General features: G+C 47.0%; 1 protein-coding gene across 1 annotated transcript in view; it reads right to left on the reverse strand.

Moving 5' to 3' along the window:
- dnah5l (dynein, axonemal, heavy chain 5 like) overlaps nucleotides 1-22,500 on the reverse strand; it is a 107,755-nt gene that overhangs the window by 5,052 nt on the left and 80,203 nt on the right. The window contains exons 65-70 of the mRNA XM_062521861.1: nucleotides 18,392-18,663; nucleotides 13,673-13,837; nucleotides 10,484-10,751; nucleotides 7,394-7,515; nucleotides 5,052-5,399; nucleotides 4,459-4,647 (exon numbers count right to left, since the gene is read on the reverse strand). Of these exons, the coding sequence (XP_062377845.1) occupies nucleotides 4,459-4,647; nucleotides 5,052-5,399; nucleotides 7,394-7,515; nucleotides 10,484-10,751; nucleotides 13,673-13,837; nucleotides 18,392-18,663 (1,364 nt within the window). The remainder of the gene's footprint in view (nucleotides 1-4,458; nucleotides 4,648-5,051; nucleotides 5,400-7,393; nucleotides 7,516-10,483; nucleotides 10,752-13,672; nucleotides 13,838-18,391; nucleotides 18,664-22,500) is intronic.

The raw sequence follows: 22,500 nt of genomic DNA on the forward strand, positions 1-22,500 counted from the left end.
CCAATCAGATATGTTCGCACCTATATAAGAGACACACCACTCAACCAATCAGATATGTTCGCACCTATATAAGAGAGAGCCATAATAATATAAGAACAACCACTCAACCCATCACATTTCAACAGTCCCGATTATCACTGCAGAACAACAGAGGTTTTCTTCCAGCTGTCAGCGCCTTTAGAGGCCTTGCTGTCCCTGCACTCTCTTGCTCTGCTGTCGGACAATGTGAGACAATTGAGGAAGTGAGGACAGGAATAAAAACAGAAACTGCATATCATTATGCATTCCTATCCAACAAATGTATTGGCGCTACTGGAGGTGATGTATTAGAGCTACTGTAGGTGATGTATTGGCGCTACGCTACGCGACGTATTGGCGCTACTGTGGGTGATGTATTGGCGCTACGCTACGTGATGTATTGACGCTACTGTATGTGATGTATTGGCGCTACTGTATGTGATGTATTGGCGCTACGCTACGTGATGTATTGACGCTACTGTATGTGATGTATTGGCGCTACTGTATGTGATGTATTGGCGCTACGCTACGTGATGTATTGACGCTACTGTAGGTGATGTATTGGCGCTACTGTAGGTGATGTATTGACGCTACTGTATGTGATGTATTGGCGCTACGCTACGTGATGTATTGACGCTACTGTATGTGATGTATTGACGCTACTGTATGTGATGTATTGGCGCTACTGTATGTGATGTATTGGCGCTACGCTACGTGATGTATTGACGCTACTGTAGGTGATGTATTGGCGCTACTGTATGTGATGTATTGACGCTACTGTATGTGATGTATTGGCGCTACGCTACGTGATGTATTGACGCTACTGTATGTGATGTATTGGCGCTACGCTACGTGATGTATTGACGCTACTGTATGTGATGTATTGGCGCTACTGTATGTGATGTGTTGGCGCTACTGTAGGTGATGTATTGACGCTACTGTATGTGATGTATTGGCGCTACGCTACGTGATGTGTTGGCGCTACTGTATGTGATGTATTGGCGCTACTGTAGGTGATGTATTGGCGCTACTGTATGTGATGTATTGGCGCTACGCTACGTGATGTATTGGCAATACTGTATGTGATGTATTGGCGCTACGCTACGTGATGTATTGGCGCTACTGTATGTGATGTATTGGCGCTACGCTACGTGATGTATTGGCGCTACTGTATGTGATGTATTGGCGCTACGCTACGTGATGTATTGACGCTACTGTATGTGATGTATTGGCGCTACGCTACGTGATGTATTGACGCTACTGTATGTGATGTATTGGCGCTACGCTACGTGATGTATTGACGCTACGCTACGTGATGTATTGGCGCTACGCTACGTGATGTATTGACGCTACTGTATGTGATGTATTGGCGCTACGCTACGTGATGTATTGACGCTACTGTATGTGATGTATTGGCGCTACGCTACGTGACGTATTGACGCTACTGTATGTGATGTATTGGCGCTACGCTACGTGATGTATTGGCGCTACTGTATGTGATGTATTGGCGCTACTGTAGGTGATGTATTGGCGCTACTGTATGTGATGTATTGGCGCTACGCTACGTGATGTATTGACGCTACTGTATCTGATGTATTGACGCTACTGTATGTGATGTATTGACGCTACTGTATGTGATGTATTGGCGCTACGCTACGTGATGTATTGACGCTACTGTATGTGATGTATTGGCGCTACGCTACGTGATGTATTGGCGCTACGCTACGTGATGTATTGGCGCTACTGTAGGTGATGTATTGGCGCTACTGTGGGTGATGTATTGGCGCTACTGTATGTGATGTATTGACGCTACTGTATGTGATGTATTGGCGCTACTGTAGGTGATGTATTGGCGCTACTGTATGTGATGTATTGGCACTACTGTATGTGATGTATTGACGCTACTGTATGTGATGTATTGGCGCTACGCTACGTGATGTATTGACGCTACTGTATGTGATGTATTGGCGCTACGCTACGTGATGTATTGGCGCTACGCTACGTGATGTATTGGCGCTACTGTATGTGATGTATTGGCGCTACTGTAGGTGATGTATTGGCGCTACTGTGGGTGATGTATTGGCGCTACGTGATGTATTGACGCTACTGTATGTGATGTATTGGCGCTACGCTACGTGATGTATTGACGCTACTGTAGGTGATGTATTGGCGCTACTGTAGGTGATGTATTGGCGCTACGCTACGTGATGTATTGACGCTACTGTATGTGATGTATTGGCGCTACTGTATGTGATGTATTGGCGCTACGCTACGTGATGTATTGACGCTACTGTATGTGATGTATTGGCGCTACGCTACGTGATGTATTGGCGCTACTGTAGGTGATGTATTGGCGCTACTGTGGGTGATGTATTGGCGCTACTGTATGTGATGTATTGACGCTACTGTATGTGATGTATTGGCGCTACTGTAGGTGATGTATTGGCGCTACTGTATGTGATGTATTGGCACTACTGTATGTGATGTATTGACGCTACTGTATGTGATGTATTGGCGCTACGCTACGTGATGTATTGACGCTACTGTATGTGATGTATTGGCGCTACGCTACGTGATGTATTGGCGCTACGCTACGTGATGTATTGGCGCTACTGTATGTGATGTATTGGCGCTACTGTATGTGATGTATTGACGCTACTGTATGTGATGTATTGGCGCTACTGTAGGTGATGTATTGGCGCTACTGTATGTGATGTATTGGCACTACTGTATGTGATGTATTGACGCTACTGTATGTGATGTATTGGCGCTACGCTACGTGATGTATTGACGCTACTGTATGTGATGTATTGGCGCTACGCTACGTGATGTATTGGCGCTACGCTACGTGATGTATTGGCGCTACTGTAGGTGATGTATTGGCGCTACTGTGGGTGATGTATTGGCGCTACGTGATGTATTGACGCTACTGTATGTGATGTATTGGCGCTACGCTACGTGATGTATTGACGCTACTGTAGGTGATGTATTGGCGCTACTGTAGGTGATGTATTGGCGCTACGCTACGTGATGTATTGACGCTACTGTATGTGATGTATTGGCGCTACTGTATGTGATGTATTGGCGCTACGCTACGTGATGTATTGACGCTACTGTATGTGATGTATTGGCGCTACTGTATGTGATGTATTGGCGCTACTGTAGGTGATGTATTGGCGCTACTGTATGTGATGTATTGGCGCTACTGTAGGTGATGTATTGGCGCTACGCTACGTGATGTATTGGCGCTACTGTATGTGATGTATTGGCGCTACTGTATGTGATGTATTGGCGCTACTGTGGGTGAAGTATTGGCGCTACGTGATGTATTGACGCTACTGTATGTGATGTATTGGCGCTACGCTACGTGATGTATTGGCGCTACGCTACGTGATGTATTGACGCTACTGTATGTGATGTATTGACGCTACTGTAGGTGATGTATTGGCGCTATGCTACGTGATGTATTGGCGCTACTGTATGTGATGTATTGGCGCTACGCTACGTGATGTATTGACGCTACTGTATGTGATGTATTGACGCTACTGTATGTGATGTATTGGCGCTACGCTACGTGATGTATTGACGCTACTGTATGTGATGTATTGGCGCTACTGTAGGTGATGTATTGACGCTACTGTATGTGATGTATTGGCGCTACGCTACGTGATGTATTGACGCTACTGTATGTGATGTATTGGCGCTACGCTACGTGATGTATCGACGCTACTGTATGTGATGTATTGGCGCTACGCTACGTGATGTATTGACGCTACTGTATGTGATGTATTGGCGCTACGCTACGTGATGTATTGACGCTACTGTATGTGATGTATTGGCGCTACGCTACGTGATGTATTGACGCTACTGTATGTGATGTATTGGCGCTACGCTACGTGATGTATTGACGCTACTGTATGTGATGTATTGGCGCTACGCTACGTGATGTATTGACGCTACTGTATGTGATGTATTGGCGCTACGCTACGTGATGTATTGACGCTACGCTACGTGATGTATTGGCGCTACGCTACGTGATGTATTGACGCTACTGTATGTGATGTATTGGCGCTACGCTACGTGATGTATTGACGCTACGCTACGTGATGCATTGGCGCTACGCTACGTGATGTATTGACGCTACTGTATGTGATGTATTGGCGCTACGCTACGTGATGTATTGACGCTACTGTATGTGATGTATTGGCGCTACGCTACGTGATGTATTGACGCTACTGTATGTGATGTATTGGCGCTACGCTACGTGATGTATTGACGCTACGCTACGTGATGTATTGACGCTACTGTATGTGATGTATTGGCGCTACGCTACGTGACGTATTGACGCTACTGTATGTGATGTATTGGCGCTACGCTACGTGATGTATTGACGCTCTACTCTGAGACTCGTCTCCAGCCTGAGCATCGGCGAGCGCTGACCTCGTGCGGCACGTAGTTGGCGGGGAGCTTCTCCAGCATCTCGTTGGCCAGCCGCTGGACGGAGCTCTCCCGGGTCTCCCCGGCCCCCCCGCCGCTGTCCTTGGGCTGCACGCTGATGATGGTACTCAGGGTCTCGCTGGCCAGGTTGCTCTGGTAGGTGATGTCAGCATTTGGGTGAAGACCAAACACCTGCACAGGATGTGACAACGCCTGTGTTAGCAACACACTGGTCCACTCCACTCCAAACTATGCCTCCATAGCAGTGTAGTTCAACACTGCAAGATTCATTACGCAACTGCATTGAGTAATAATGCAATTTATGGAAGACAGTCCCAGAATTCACAGAATTTACCTTTCATGAGTCATATAACAAATATCAATTGTTTCTGTTTTCTGTTTTGTTCTGGCAACTCTTCAATTATTTGAAAATGCTAATATACAGTAAATATAATTTGATAATTATATGATTATAAGTGCATATACACATACATACATACATACATACATACATACATATAAGGCACTGTTGCGAGTACCCACTGGTAATTCAAATAAGACAGTTGGAGATGTTGTAAATGCTGGAGGCTTCTCACCTCAGGGGAGTCCACCAGTGGGAGTGTGTCTATGTGACTCAGGCAGTCCTGCACAGTCTTGGCTTTGGGAATGGTGTAGCCCTTGTAGAAGCAGAAGCGCTCTCCGAACATGCTCTCGCCGAACCAGGTGTGGGCGAAGGTGTTGAGCAGCCGCTTGTCCAGGTCGTCGGTGACGCGGCCCCCGTACTGGACCTCGCCCAGCATGTAGCGCACGCAGCTCCAGTTCACGCCGCGCTTCACGTCCACCTCGTCCAGGTGGTTCTGGACAAACTGCATGCAGGACGTGAAGTCGGCCTGGTTGAACTCGTACGGAATGTTCCAGCCTAGCGGGCCAAACTTACGTCTCTCCTGTTGGGGACAGAGGGAGGAAGTCAGGCACAGAGACACGTTCACATGGAGGTCAGAGGTCAAGCACAGGGACACGTTCACATGGAGGTCAGAGGTCAAGCACAGGGACACGTTCACATGGAGGTCACATGGATTAAAGTGAAAAAAAATCATCTGACTGAAAAAAAATTGTCCAAAACAAATAATAATAATTGACACACGCAAGTGATGCAAATCAAAGCCCCCCCCCCCCCCCCCCCCCCCCACCATTTAAAACTCACAGCCATAAGGTTATTTGGAATGTAACCGTCAGATAGGCCTCTGTTATTGAAGATTTGGAATAATTGATTTGAAATGTAATATGCTAAAGAATTCTGATGTTTTCTGATGTCAGGATATAATTTGGTGTAACTTTACTCAGTGTGATTAGGCTCTAGGTGACATGTTGTTTAATTAGGTGCATGTCACTTTAAGGCGTTTTAGTTTTTGGGTAAGAACGTGATGCATGGCATGAATGTTAGGAGTTCCACGGTTTTTCTGACCGTGTTGGTCGTGTCAATTGTATGAGTATGAACTGTGCTGTTTGTTACAATAAACATTCAAGAACATTAACTGGAAGACAAGACGTTTTTTATAGAACACGCGTCAGACTCCTATTAGATAAGTTTCGTTTATGGAAACGGATCTTCTCTTTGACTTTCTCTTTGAAGAAGACAAATTAGGCAAACTGTATAGACATAGCCTAAGCTATTGGATCCTTTTGAATTGTATAAGTTTGTATAACCTTGTTGGCATATTATAATTATTTGTAGAGAAATTAGCCGTTAAACTTAAACAGTAGGATAGCCTAATTGGCGCAGACACACACTTTCCCGTAGTCCGTCTCTGCGTTTCGGGCGCACCCGACTCTATTAATATTAATAATGACCGAAAGTTGGCTATAGCCATGTTCTTTTTGACTATTCATCTTTAAGCTCCCCAACACTGCCGACCTCTAAGTTGCCTAATTTGATGAGATCGGGGAACTACACAGCAAGTGCGGACAAGATGTCATCGCAAACAACGCAGACCTTTATATTTGCGCAGCTAGTGCGTGATGACTGTCCTGATGCTTTTCTATAGCCTATTACAACTGGCGAAACAACTGTTTATTTTCATTTTTTATGAAGAATAATTAGCCCAAATCATAGACTAATTAGATTGAAAAAACGACAGCTTTCCTGAACTTCTGCAAAGCTTGATCTCAAATCTCATGATTGACCTCCAGCGCCTCCGGTTGACGGAAATCCGTCGTAGCGACGGAGAACTTTAATCCATGAGGTCAGAGGTCAAGCACAGGGACACGTTCACATGGAGGTCAGGGGTCAGGCACAGGGACACGTTCACATGGACTCACATGAGGTCAGAGGTGAAAGATTATGAAAAGGAAAGTGTGAAAGTGAAAGTGTGCAAGTGCCCCGGAGTATGTACTGTAAACCTCGGCACTGAGGCAAATGTACCAGGGTGTACCAATGTACCAAGGCAAGCCGATCATCTCCAATTCATTATTGCTTGTGGAAAAATGTGAGTAGAAGTGGAGCAGTGCAGCTTATCCTGAATAGACTCGATTTTATGCAAAGATTTCAATTCAAGGAGTTATTTTCCACAAAGCACTTTATAGCTGCATATAAGTATATATAATACTATACTGCACTCCTGTACTCCTGTACTGTTCTCCTGTACTCCTGTACTGTACTCCTGTACTATACTGTACTCCTGTACACCTGTACTATACTCCTGTATTCCTGTACTGTACTCCTGTACTATACTGTACTCCTGTACTGTACTCCTGTACTATACTGTACTCCTGTACTGTACTGTACTCCTGTACTATACTCCAGTACAGTACTCCTGTATTGCACTGTACTCCTGTACTGTTCTCCTGTACAGTACTCCTGTACTGCACTGTACTCCTGTACTGTTCTCCTGTACTGTACTATACTGTACTGTCCTGTACTCCTAGTCTACACGCTGACCTGCACGGTGGTGTGGAGGAAGGCCAGGGCGTAGAGCAGTGGTCTCCACTGGGGCATGTTGGAGATCTCCAGCTGGTCCTGAGTCAGGCCCCCATATGTCCTCCTCAGACCCGCCTTCATACCTGCACAACAACAACAACAACAATGATTACATAGGGTGACCAGTGGGGTGTCCTACGAAGCTCGATTAGTGGCTTAGCGAGGTATGTTGCGCTCAAAACCAGGGTATGCCGTCATACGAAAGTGGATTTGTTTTAGCGTCTCTGTATCACCATGGTATCTTATGCTCGCAACCAAACCTGCTCGGGAGCGGGTTATGTGCTTAATTATAGCTCAAATCGTGAAATATCACCGCCCTCTGACCAATTCTAACCAATCCATTATCTTGAACAACGAAGTTATCTCACGTGTGCTAATCTGTCAAACTTTGAACAGGTTCGGCCCCGCCTCTGCAAACATTTTGAATCTCGAAGGCGCTTTTAAGTATGTTGTGCGTGCAAATATGTCACTACTGTGGACATGCATGCCATACAATATCTGATGTCCATCGACTTTTTGATGTTATAGGTTAGACACTAAAAAAGACCACCCTAGATTTCGCTACCGCTCATAAATGCGGAAGTAATCGTTTTTAAACCTAGGCTGTCTTGTGCGTCTCCACGTTTCCCGATTGGTCAAAATCACCCCAACCACGAGAACGCGCACAGATCTGAGCTGAAAGCCTAGTTTGACAAATTTATCACATACCTGCTGTCGTAGGATCACTTAACTTAATACCCGAGTCAAGGCTTTGTGCAGCCTCGATATGTCTAGATAACCTAGATTTGTCTAACTTGCTTCGTAGGACACCCCACAGATTTGAGTTTGCAAAAAAGAGGACACTTCATCGGCGGGGGGGGGGGGGGGGGGGGGGGTATTTGGGTATTTGGCTCACATAGGCTATGCACCTAGGAACAGGTGCATTCATACAATTGTGTCAACATACATGGTGATATATGATAATGAGCTTTATTGGCCGGCCCAACACTAACAGAAAAAACACTGCCTCAAAAGGCTGTTTTGTAGTTTAAAGTTTTAAATGTGCAAAAACAAGATACATTTGTAAGCTATACAATGTAAAGTATGGTCACAACAATGGTAAAACAAAAATAATAAAAAAATAAAACCTAATTGCACAAAATGAGACATTTTTAAAGTTGAAAAGTTGTCCAATGGCTGATACTTTTCAGTCCTCCTAAACTGCCTGCTCTGCATTGATCTCGACCGAGACGAAAACATGGAAATTACGTTTCAATTAGTCAGTGAACTTGCACTTGCGTTTCGGCATGACTGAAGATGCCGGATAGTTTTGCGCGTTGCCAGTGGTAAACAAGGAAGTGTGCGCTGATGAGGTGAATAACCAATTAAATGTTTAGGCCGAGAATATCGACCAATGACGGTAGCTCTAAGGTCAGGCTCTACACTTCAACTCAATAGCCGTGTTCAAGTTCAACTCCAAATGACCTTTTGCAGCAACGAGAGCTGCCGGTGGCAGCAGGGGCGGGGATGCAAACGCTGCTATGAAGTTGTACACTCTCTACTTCCCGTAGTGTAGACTTGGCTAGACTTGACCATGTGACGAATCACGAGGCACGGACCCGCACGGACTCTTGTGGATATGGGGAGGCATCTAAACACCTGCACACACGTCAGGGATGTAAAAGCCAATTAGGGCAAAGACCTGACGTCATGAAGGCAGGGTCTAGGCTCCGCTGCTCTCCGCAGTACCTCCAGACCGGCTGCTCTTTTGCGGAGCAGCCGCCTGGCCACGCCTTGCTCCCGCGATAAGTTGAGGCCATGTGATACCGACTGCCGAGTCGAAAACACGCCCATCTAGACCATCGTGGACAGATTTTTAACCACGTGCATCTTGTGCTGCGCAGTTTTTGTGCTGCGCAGCCAACTTGAACGCGCCTAATGCAAAGCGAACTGTAGGGGGAGGGCGTGATTAGCCTACTATGTGAATGAAAGAGAGAGCATGCAAATTCGGTGAAAACACGTTAGGCTAGAATAACAAAATCCCGGACGATTCTGAAATTCCGCCCGGACACATTTTTAGGTTTCAAAAAGAGGACATGTCCGGGCAAAAGAGGACGTCTGGTCACCCTAGATTACACAACACAGACCCGCCTTCATACCTGCACACAACAACAACAACAACAACAACAACAACGACTACACAACACAGACCCGCCTTCGTACCTGCACACAACAACTAGAAATGTGCATGTCCGAGGACCTGCAAGAGTGGGCTTGCAAAAACGCTAACTATGCTAACAATGTTAGCTAAGCTAACAATGCTAAACAGGTTGATTAGCTAACTTAGCTGATGATTTCTAGCAGTTTTGCGAAAAATGCTAACCATGCTAGCTATGCTAACCAGGTTGATTAGCTAACTTAGCTAATGAATTATATTATGTCAACAATGCTTAAAAAAAAGCCTGCCAAAAAAAATACCAAAAAAATGATTATTATTACCAACCGGCAGCCATCCGACATTAACAAGCAAGCTACACCGGATCGGGTCTGATTTTGTAGTGTTGGAACGGCGTTGATAGCTCAAACGCTCTAGGAGAAGAGGCGTCTTAAAAAAATGGGACGGGAATAATTAAGTATAAAACTTAAGAAGAACAATAGTGGGCCTTGCTTTACAGCAAGCCCACTAATGATTACACAACACAGACCCGCCTTCATACCTGCACACAACAACAACAACAACAACAACAACAACAACTAAAACAACGATTACACAACACAGACCTGCCCTCACACCAGCACTCAACAACAATGATAACAACAACGACAACAACGACTTCATTGCACCTGCACACACAACACAAACCTGCCTTCATACCTGCTATATCATGCATAGAGAGTGGCCATACCATCAATATTATAAAGACATCATGAATGTACTCTAGGACTGGACTTTCATAAATAAAGGACTACAGTATACAATATGTCAGATATCTATCCAGGTAAGATATGAATGCCTCCTAACAGTGTCAGCTGCTTCACCAAACATAAAGATTAACACTCTAAATGCGTGACCTTGGGGAGGCTCGTTGGTGAACTTGACGGAGGACTGCAGGAGGTTGATGGGGAACTGGGGGTGCACCTCGGTGGTGAGCCACACTCGGAAGCCCTCGTGGACGCTCTCGCCGCCGCTGACCGTGTCCAGCAGCTCGTCCAGGAAGTCCAGGCCCAGGTGGCAGTTCTGCAGCAGCAGCCAGCCTCCGTCCGCCATGCTCTGGGCCAGCAGCCTCCGCGCGTGCACTTCCTGCCCCTGACCCATGGAGATGGGCCGGCACGGGACCGCCTGCGGGACAACACACACACCGTCATGTCCTGAACACACACACAGTCATGTCCTGAACACACACACAGTCATGTCCTGAACACACACACAGTCATGCCCTGAACACACACAGTCATGTCCTGAACACACACACAGTCATGCCCTGAACACACACACAGTCATGTCCTGAACACACACAGTCGTGTCCTGAACACACACACAGTCATGCCCTGAACACACACACCGTCATGTCCTGAACACACACACAGTCATGCCCTGAACACACACAGTCATGTCCTGAACACACACACAGTCATGTCCTGAACACACACAGTCATGTCCTGAGGGAGAGAACACACACAGTCATGTCCTGAACACACTCAGTCATGTCCTGAACACACACAGTCATGTCCTGAACACACACAGTCATGTCCTGAACACACACACCGTCATGTCCTGAACACACACACAGTCATGTCCTGAACACACACACAGTCATGTCCTGAACACACACAGTCATGTCCTGAGGGAGAGAACACACACAGTCATGTCCTGAACACACACAGTCATGTCCTGAACACACACACAGTCATGCCCTGAACACACACAGTCATGTCCTGAACACACACACAGTCATGTCCTGAACACACACACAGTCATGTCCTGAACACACTCAGTCATGCCCTGAACACACACAGTCATGTCCTGAACACACACACAGTCATGTCCTGAACACACACAGTCATGTCCTGAGGGAGAGAACACACACAGTCATGTCCTGAACACACTCAGTCATGTCCTGAACACACACAGTCATGTCCTGAACACACACAGTCATGTCCTGAACACACACAGTCATGTCCTGAACACACACACAGTCATGCCCTGAACACACACAGTCATGTCCTGAACACACACACAGTCATGCCCTGAACACACACAGTCATGTCCTGAACACACACACAGTCATGTCCTGAACACACACAGTCATGTCCTGAACACACACAGTCATGTCCTGAACACACACAGTCATGTCCTGAGGGAGAGGACACACACAGTCATGTCCTGAACACACTCAGTCATGTCCTGAACACACACACAGTCATGCCCTGAACACACAGTCATGTCCTGAACACACACACAGTCATGTCCTGAACACACTCAGTCATGTCCTGAACACACACACACCGTCATGTCCTGAACACACACACAGTCATGTCCTGAACACACACAGTCATGTCCTGAACACACACACAGTCATGCCCTGAACACACTCAGTCATGTCCTGAACACACACACAGTCATGTCCTGAACACACACACAGTCATGTCCTGAACACACACAGGCTCCGTTCGAATCGGAGGGCAGCTGCCGGAAGGAGCAACGGTGGTTTACTTAGAATTCGGGAGTACGTCACACTAGCTGTGGCATAAAGGCTATTAGCCTACGTAAGCTAGCAGGCTAACGGTATAAAATAGTTTCACTGGCAGCTAATATCTCAGACCAGGCGTTATTAGTGGGTACAACAATGGTATAACCAGGTAGTAAATCATTTATTTTCAATCTACTTTCCACAAATCCAAGCTAAATAACGTCACACAAATGACATTTCAACAGATTCGGCAGTCGTTTACCGATATCGGCAGCCATGTTTGTTTTGTTTACACCAGAGATTCAGACGTGACCGCAAAGGATTATGGGTAGAAGGGAGCTTGAAGTGTACATCGAAGCTGCCTTCAAAATTGACCGTTATTCAGGAATTCTAAGATATCTTAGAAGGCAGCGAAAATCGTTTTTTCGGTTTCGAACGGCCTTCGCTGCCTTGCTCTCTAGTTAGATATCTTAGAAGGCAGCAGTTTATCCCGATTCGAACGGAGCCACAGTCATGTCCTGAACACACACACAGTCATGTCCTGAACACACTCAGTCATGTCCTGAACACACACACAGTCATGTCCTGAACACACACACAGTCATGTCCTGAACACACACACAGTGAGGTCCTGAACACACACACAGTCATGTCCTGAACATACACACAGTCATGTCCTGAACACACACACAGTCATGTCCTGAACACACACAGTCATGTCCTGAACACACACACAGTCATGTCCTGAACACACACACAGTCATGTCCTGAACACACACAGTCATGTCCTGAACACACAGTCATGTCCTGAACACACACACAGTCATGTCCTGAACACACACAGTCATGTCCTGAACACAGAGTCATGTCCTGAACACACACACAGTCATGTCCTGAACACACACAGTCATGTCCTGAACACACACACAGTCATGTCCTGAACACACACACAGTCATGTCCTGAACACACACACAGTCATGTCCTGAACACACACACAGTCATGTCCTGAACACACACACAGTGAGGTCCTGAACACACACAGTCATGTCCTGAACACACACAGTCATGTCCTGAACACACACACAGTCATGTCCTGAACACACTCAGTCATGTCCTGAACACACACTCAGTCATGTCCTGAACACACACACAGTCATGTCCTGAACACACACACAGTCATGTCCTGAACACACACACAGTGAGGTCCTGAACACACACAGTCATGTCCTGAACACACACACTGTCATGTCATGAACACAGAGTCATGTCCTGAACACACACTCAGTCATGTCCTGAACACACACAGTCATGTCCTGAACACACTCAGTCATGTCCTGAACACACTCAGTCATGTCCTGAACACACTCAGTCATGTCCTGAACATACACACAGTCATGTCCTGAACACACACAGTGTGTGTGTGTGTGCTGTGCAGGTGAGGTGCATACATGTACCTTGGCTTTGGCGAGCCTTTCGATGTTGTCGGTGGGGTCGGAGCCCATGGACAGGAAGCAGTGTGTGTGTGTGTGTGTGTGTGTTGTGCTGTGCAGGTGAGGTGCATACATGTACCTTGGCTTTGGCGAGCCTCTCGATGTTGTCGGTGGGGTCGGAGCCCATGGACAGGAAGCAGACCAGCGGGGTTCTGCAGTCGCTCTCCACACACATGCCCTCCATGTCCAGCACACCGGCCTCCGCATACCGGCCGCCCAGAGACGCCGCAATGTACTGCCTGGCCTGGACCACACACACACACACACACACACACACACACACACACACACACATTAACCACATGAGGGTCTGGACAACACACACACACACATACACACACATACACACACACACGCATTAACCACACGAGGGCCTGGACCACACACATACTCACACACACACACACACACACACACACACACACACACACGCATTAACCACACGAGGGCCTGGACCACACACACACACACACATACACACACACGCGCGCGCATTAACCACACGAGGGTCTGGACAACACAGACACATTAACCACACAAGGGCCTGTAAATCTGCACTCCAGATACACTCCAGATTAGGTGGGAGAAAGTCATTTGCTGGGGCCCAGTGCTCGCTACACTACTGTGACTCCCATTCCATTAAAAACACACACCATTACGGAGGAGATTGGCTTGGGGAGCAGGCAGTCTCAGAGCACAATCACTATCAAGTTTCTATTCAGATGAAAGTGCGCCTCAATCAATTTACTTTGGCTTACCACAGCCACCGACACACATGCTTGCTGATGGAGCAGATTTGCGGTGAATCACTGTACATAAGAAGGTGTCATCCTTTTACCATGAGCCAGTGCTTTTTCAGCGCTAACTTGAGTAATTACTGCCTTCCTAGAGCTACCTTCCAGCCAGATCAGTGCTCCACACAGCAGAGAGAATCTAATTACAGCAATTTACTGCCACATGAAGGCCAACACACCAACACAGAGTGGAACTGAGGTGAAGTTGGCCTTTACCGTAATAACACTAACCATAGATAACGTATGTTTCGTCTGTCATTACCGTAATAACACTAACCATAGAAAACGTATGTTACGTCTGTCATTACCGTAACAACACTAACCATAGATAACGTATGTTTCGTCTGTATTTACCAGAATAACACTAACCATAGATAACGTATGTTTCGTCTGTCATTACCGTAATAACACTAACCATAGATAACGTATGTTTCGTCTGTCATTACCGTAATAACACTAACCATAGATAACGTATGTTTCGTCTGTCATTACCGTAATAACACTAACCATAGATAACGTATGTTTCGCCTGTCATTAACGTAACAACACTAACCATAGAAAACGTATGTTTCGTCTGTATTTACCAGAATAACACTAACCATAGTTCAATTTTCATTTATTTGCGCTGGTTTTGAACGTTTCAATCTGAAATCCTGAAAGGTGTCCTGACTACTAGGTGACAATAAGGGACTTGTCTCTGTAGACACTGGCGACTGTAACAATAATATCAAGCGTCACCAAATGACTGCAGAGCACATGACACTTGAGACACAGCGTGACATCATCCACGTACATTCTGAAGAAATTCAGGTAACATTTGTTGGCAATATTGGCCTCAAGAAAGAAAAATGCCTCAGGGTGCCTCTCAACTTCTCTCCTCCATCCTCGATGCTCGGTCCTCCTGGCTCGTTCCCACTGATCTGTAACTAACACTGGATAGACTATCCCATTGTTGCCGCCCCATCATTCTTTATGTAGATCAGTGAGGACGAGGAAGGAAGGGAGCTGGGTTAGAGCAGAGAGGGTTGAGGGGGACCTCTGGTATTAACTTATGACATGTGCAGAAAAACCCTGTGGTGTAAAAACAAAATGCCCATCCAGTGAGTTCTACCTCAGCTTGGTCGATAGGAGTTAACTAGACTGAGGCGGTCAATAGGAGAAGACTGAGGCGGTCAATAGGAGAAGACTGAGGCGGTCAATAGGAGAAGACTGAGGCGGTCAATAGGAGTTAACTAGACTGAGGCGGTCAATAGGAGTTAACTAAACTGAGGCGGTCAATAGGAGTTAACTAGACTGAGGCGGTCAATAGGAGTTAACTAGACTGAGGCGTTCAATAGGCGTTAACTAGACTGAGGCGGACAATAGGAGTTAACTAGACTGAGGCGGGGGGGAGTCTACGGAGTTAACTAGACTGAGGCTATGTACACACGTAGCCGGGTATTTAAAAAAAAAGAATATTTCCCGCCCTCCGTTTATAAAATAATTTTATCCACATTACCTCGTTTTTGAACAAAAAAACCTTCCACACATAACCGAACATCTGCGTTTTCAAGGCATTCAGATCCATGCTTCTGCAGTGAACAAAGGTCGCACGTTTGACGTCAGAGCAGATTTGTTGTTTTGGCGCATATTCTGACGTTCGAAATCGCAGATCTCCGGTTATCTCTGGCTACACGCCAATTTATAAACAGAGAATTTGCAGATCTTCACTTTGCCCGGAGTTTTTTTAAACATTCGTTTATATGCGTTGTCATGTGGATGACAGGTCCAAATGTAGACAAATACCTTTGTTTAAGCAGATACCCGGCTACGTGTGTACGGGGCCTGAGGCGGGAGGAGTGTGTGTGTGTGTGTGGGGGTCTACGGTCCACTCCACCTCACTGCACTCTGCCGAGCATCCTAAAATTAGCCCCGCTGAGTGACAGGGAACCAACAGGTGTGTGAGTGGCACCCAGCGGCGGCCATGGCACTGGGCTGCACTGCTGAGCAGAACCAGAGAGCTCACACACCCAGCGAGCCACGACGGGGGGGTCCTGTAGGACTCTGGACTCCCTGATCTGGCCAGAGGACACTCCCACTGGGAGTTTAGGACGATCTGCTGAGGAGTTTAGTGCTGCTGTGCGATTAAGGAAAGGCTGTCAGTGTACAGTAGAGAAGCAGACATGCTGCATATCTCTCTGCCAATATGAGCAAAATTAGATTCTATTCAGATCCTTGTTGACCCGGCGCTGTCACATCAGGCCATGATCTGTCCAGTCTCCACTCTTGGGTCTCTTAGCAGCTGCATCTGCCCTGTGTGTGTGTGTGTGTGTGTGTGCTGCGATGTGACTCTTGGGGATGTGCAGGAGGGTGGAGGTGTGTGTCCAGAGGCCTGAGCCTTGCTTGCGTCCATCATGACGGCGGTGGGCTGCTGGGGTTTAGTCTGGTAATCTCCTGGTGCTTTGGGCAGTCAGCTGTTCACGCTCATTCAACACACACCTTTTTATAGCGCAGCAGACAAACATGCGCCGTGCCCCCCCACCACTGCCAACCCCCCAACCCCCCAGGAGAGGAACATGTTCAATAACCCCCCCACCCCCCAACCACTGCCAACCCCCCAGCAGAGGAACATGCTCTGTAACCACCAGCCCGCCCACCAGCCTCAGCACGACCCCCCCCCCCCCCCCCCACGGGGATTCCAAGGAGAGGAACCCCCCCCGCCACGGTTAGCGCTAACAACCACACCTGTGCAGCCCTGTCCACAGTTGTCACGGTAACTAAGTTAGTCTGTCAGATGAACCGAGTGAGGGAGTGTTCTGCGGCAGCGTTAATTAGTAGCCGATTGGCCCGTGTTTTTATATAGGCCTCCTTATATATGGACAGCGCTCAGAGCAGGGAATCATCTGCAACAATGGACCATATGAGACTCAATTCAATCATTCACTCATTTGTAAAAACAAAAAAAGATGCACATAGGGTCATTATGAAGGAAGTATTCAAGCATCCTTATTATTTAAAAACAAGTTTAGTGCATTAACTATGGTGCTTTAATATATCCAAACTAAAAAATCTGCAGTATTATGCATCATGCCATTTCCTTATGATTCCTAATCATGATGTCTGATTCCAAAGAAAACAGCAGACAGCCGTTATGCAGTCAATGCCCTGAGACACACAAACAGGTTATTGCAGGAAGCTGTTCTATATTTGGAGTCGTCCACTAAATCTTAATTACAGGGGAGCACAGGACATATCTGAACGAGGGAGATGTGTTTGGTCCACACGTCAGACAACCTACATCGCTGTCAAAGGGAAAACAGATCACACACAACATGCTCCTGTTTGGTCCACACGTCAGACAACCTACATCGCTGTCAAGGGGAAAACAGATCACACACAACACACTCCTACTGTACCTCTTTAAACACACCCCTAGCTGTAGCTCTCCAGGCATGTACACTTCAAACTCCAAGACACACACCGATGATTATGAATGTAGTGGACTATCTAGTGCACACACTGATTATGAATGTAGTGGACTATCTAGTGCACACACTGATTATGAATGTAGTGGACTATCTAGTGCACACACTGATTATGAATGTAGTGGACTATATAGTGCACACACTGATTATGAATGTAGTGCACACACTGATGATTATGAATGTAGTGGACTATCTAGTGCACACACCGATGATTATGAATGTAGTGGACTATCTAGTGCACACACTGATTATGAATGTAGTGCACACACTGATGATTATGAATGTAGTGGACTATCTAGTGCACACACTGATGATTGTATGTAGTGTGGACTATCTAGTGCACACACTGATTATGAATGTAGTGGACTATCTAGTGCACACACTGATTATGGTGTTAATGTAGTGTGGACTATCTAGTGCACACACTGATGATGGTGTTAATGTCTGAGCGTGCTTGTAGTCTTGATGTCTGAACATGCCTGCTGTGTTAACGACTGAGAATGCCCGTTGTCTTGACGACTGAGCAGGCAGGTGACTCACCTGGGCGATGGTGCGATCTGGGCACCAGCTGCGGATGAGCAGAAGCTTCCGGAAGGCGTCCAGCAGGCTGTCGTAGTCGCCAGGCAACGGCACCTCCTCAGGAGCGGCCTCGTCGAACCACGCCCGCCAGGCACGGTCGCCGTGGGCAACCTGCGCCAGCAGACAGGTGAAGGGCGGCAGCGACGACAGCTGCACCAGGTTGAGCCACGTCATGTCCAGAATCCAGCGCCTCGGCTTGGCCTCCACAGAGTTCAGGTCCAGAGAAGCACCGCCTGCATCACACACACACACACACACACCGGACACACACACACACCGGACACACGTCAGACAAAGCACCGCCTTCATCACACACACACACACACACACACACACACACACACACACCGGACATACGTCAGACAAAGCCCGCCTTCATCACACACACACACACACACCGGACACACACACACCGGACATACGTCAGACAAAGCACCGCCTTCATCACACACACACACACACACACACACACACACACACACACACACCGGACATACGTCAGACAAAGCACCGCCTTCATCACACACACACACACACCGGACACACGTCAGACAAAGCACCGCCTTCATCACACACATATCACACACACACACACACCGGACACACGTCAAACACAGCACCGCCTTCATCACACACACACACACACCGGACACCAGTCAGACAAAGCACCGCCTTAAGGCGTCGGTACAGTCCACGCACCCGACTTGTCGTGCGACAATGTGACGTCACGGAGAATGTTGTAACCATGTATACTTGCGCGTGGTGGTCGCGACACTTTTGCAGTATTCTTCTGGGCCCGTATTCACAAAGCATCTTATCTTACCACTAAGAGTACTCCTAAATCGCGCTAAAAGATTTTAGTTAGGAGTTTTCCCTTAAGAGTTATTCACAAAGCCTTTCAGACCTACTTTTAGTAAGGAGAAACGCCCACTCCTAAACTAAAAGTGAGTCTTCCTTGCTATGGTTGACGTCATTACTCATGCACGAGCTTGATGAAAGTGACCACCTTGATTGGCTGGTGATTATAACGCGGGAATGATGGCAGACCTCCCCTACAATGACGAGTTGAGTGACAGGTGTTAGGTCTTAGCTGGTGAGAATGCGTGCGCTATGTCGGGCTGTGAAGGATGGAAGATGATGAATAAATAGGCATAGCCTTAAATGAATAAAGAGTAAAGCAAGCCTAGGCTTAATGAAACACTATGGACTGTAGCAGTATCTTTGCAACATGTTTTAAATTAATCTGTATGAAAACACGTAGCCTATATTTGCAAAGAGGAGAAGCGATTTAATTTAATTAGGCACAATGAGACGTTACATTTAGTTTACATGCAATGGTGGTTTTGGTTGTCGGTGGCATTATTGCATTTGCATCCTTAGTTGCAATGCACATTTATTCCCTTGCATGACAGCGAGCTCCTGCACTGCACGGTCATTTCAAAACATCGCGACGTGAAATGCCACTAAAAGCGGGTTGTGAATAGGTCTTAGTGAGTTAGAAGTCCTCTCGAGTTCTTTTACGCTGTCCTAGACTTAGGAGCTACTTTTAGGCTTAGAATGCTTTGTGAATAACTTTTAGTGAAAAAAATTAGGAGTCATATAGTTAGGAGTGACACGCCCATTATTTTTAGGAGTTCCTCCCTAAATTCGCCAGTTAGGAGCTACTTTTAGTCCTAAAATTCTTTGTGAATACGGGCCCTGAACAGAGGCAGGGTATCCATTGACCTTAATGGTAGTAACAACTAGCTTCTTTGATGATATTTCATACTTTGCTTGCTGCCGCTGCAGCCTAGCCTGAGAATTGGCTTATTTAAGATGTGGGATAAGCTATATGATAATGGCTGAATGTGGTTTATGTGGTTGATGACTGTAGAAGGACACTGGCTCCGTGAGCTTGGCTTCAATCTCTTCCTAGTTGTTGTGCAAGGTTGACTTGGCGCGCGCCGTTGACTTCAAGTCTTCCGTGCACGACACGTCGGCGCAAGGCTCAAATCTGGCGCGCGACACAGGAAATTACGTCATTTTGACGTCACAGTGTCGCACGACAGGTCCGGCGCATCGAGTATACTTCTAGCATTAGTCACACACACACACGCGTCAGACAAAGTACCGCTTTAATCACACACACATCACACACACTCACACCGGACAAAGCACCGCCTTAATCACACACACATCTCACACACATCAGACAAAGCAATCACACACACACCGAACACACGTCAGACAAAGCAATCACACACACACCGACCACACGTCAGACAAAGCAATCACACACACACCGACCACACGTCAGACAAAGCAATCACACACACACCAGACACACATCAGACAAAGCACCACCTGAATCCCACACACACCAGACGTCAGCCAAAGACATCACATCAAAAGTGAAACCCAGACAGGGAGCCAGGAGCTGAACTCCAATCATGTGTGGTGACTGGAGCTCATCAGAGGAGCTGGAATGATATTCACATGCACCTCCCATCAAATGAAACCACTGTGTGTGTGTGTGTGTGTGTGTGTGTGTGTGTGTGTGTGTGTGTGTGTGTGTGTGTGTGTGTGTGTGAGTGTGTGTTGTGTGCGTCATCAGAGGAGCTGGAATGATATTCACATGCACCTCCCATCAAACGAAACCACTGCCTGAAAAAAGGCCTCTTCTCTCATTTAGATATTATTGGATTTTCATTTCCTTTCAATCAAAATGACAGGCCATCAGCATGAATAGTTAATGACATTAAAGGCAATACATGTGGTTGGATTGAGCACTACGCTGTGATCATTAAAGGAAATACATGTGGTATGATTGAGCACTACGCTGTGATCATTAAAGGAAATACATGTGGTATGATTGAGCACTACGCTGTGATCATTTAAAACCATTGTCTGCTACAGTCTTTGCTACAGTACCAGACATTATGGGATTTCATTGTCATTCACATCAGTGTTTCTATTTTGTGCGGGACCTTAGCAGTAATGGAACGCAAACGCTTTTTGTCTTCTATTCTACTGCCACCAACACTGCTCCTGCGGGCCGATCGGCTTTCAGGCCTTTTTCCTGCAGGACTCTATTCTCCTGCTGCAGATGGACTCTTCTTCCCCTGCAGGACTCTATTCTCCTGCTGTAGATGGACTCTATTCTCCTGCAGGACTCTATTCTCCTGCTGTAGATGGACTCTATTCTCCTGCTGCAGATGGACTCTTCTTCCCCTGCAGGACTCTATTCTCCTGCTGCAGATGGACTCTAGTCTCCTGCTGCAGATGGACTCTTCTGCCCCTGCAGGACTCTATTCTCCTGCTGCAGATGGACTCTTCTTCCCCTGCAGGACTATTCTCCTGCTGCAGATGGACTCTTCTGCCCCTGCAGGACTCTATTCTCCTGCTGCAGATGGACTCTATTCTCCTGCAGGACTCTATTCTCCTGCTGCAGATGGACTCTATTCTCCTGCTGCAGATGGACTCTATTCTCCTGCTGCAGATGGACTCTATTCTCCTGCTGCAGATGGACTCTTCTTCCCCTGCAGGACTCTATTCTCCTGCTGCAGATGGACTCTATTCTCCTGCAGGACTCTATTCTCCTGCTGCAGATGGACTCTTCTTCCCCTGCAGGACTCTATTCTCCTGCTGCAGATGGACTCTATTCTCCTGCTGCAGATGGACTCTTCTGCCCCTGCAGGACTCTATTCTCCTGCTGCAGATGGACTCTATTCTCCTGCTGCAGATGGACTCTATTCTCCTGCTGCAGATGGACTCTTCTGCCCCTGCAGGACTCTATTCTCCTGCAGGACTCTATTCTCCTGCTGCAGATGGACTCTAGTCTCCTGCTGCAGATGGACTCTTCTGCCCCTGCAGGACTCTATTCTCCTGCTGCAGATGGACTCTATTCTCCTGCTGCAGATGGACTCTTCTGCCCCTGCAGGACTCTATTCTCCTGCTGGACTCTATTCTCCTGCTGCAGATGGACTCTTCTGCCCCTGCAGATGGACTCTATTCTCCTGCTGCAGATGGACTCTTCTGCCCCTGCAGATGGACTCTATTCTCCTGCTGCAGATGGACTCTTCTGCCCCTGC

This window comes from Sardina pilchardus, chromosome 19 (assembly GCF_963854185.1).
Source record: "Sardina pilchardus chromosome 19, fSarPil1.1, whole genome shotgun sequence".
Lineage (NCBI taxonomy): Eukaryota > Metazoa > Chordata > Actinopteri > Clupeiformes > Clupeidae > Sardina > Sardina pilchardus.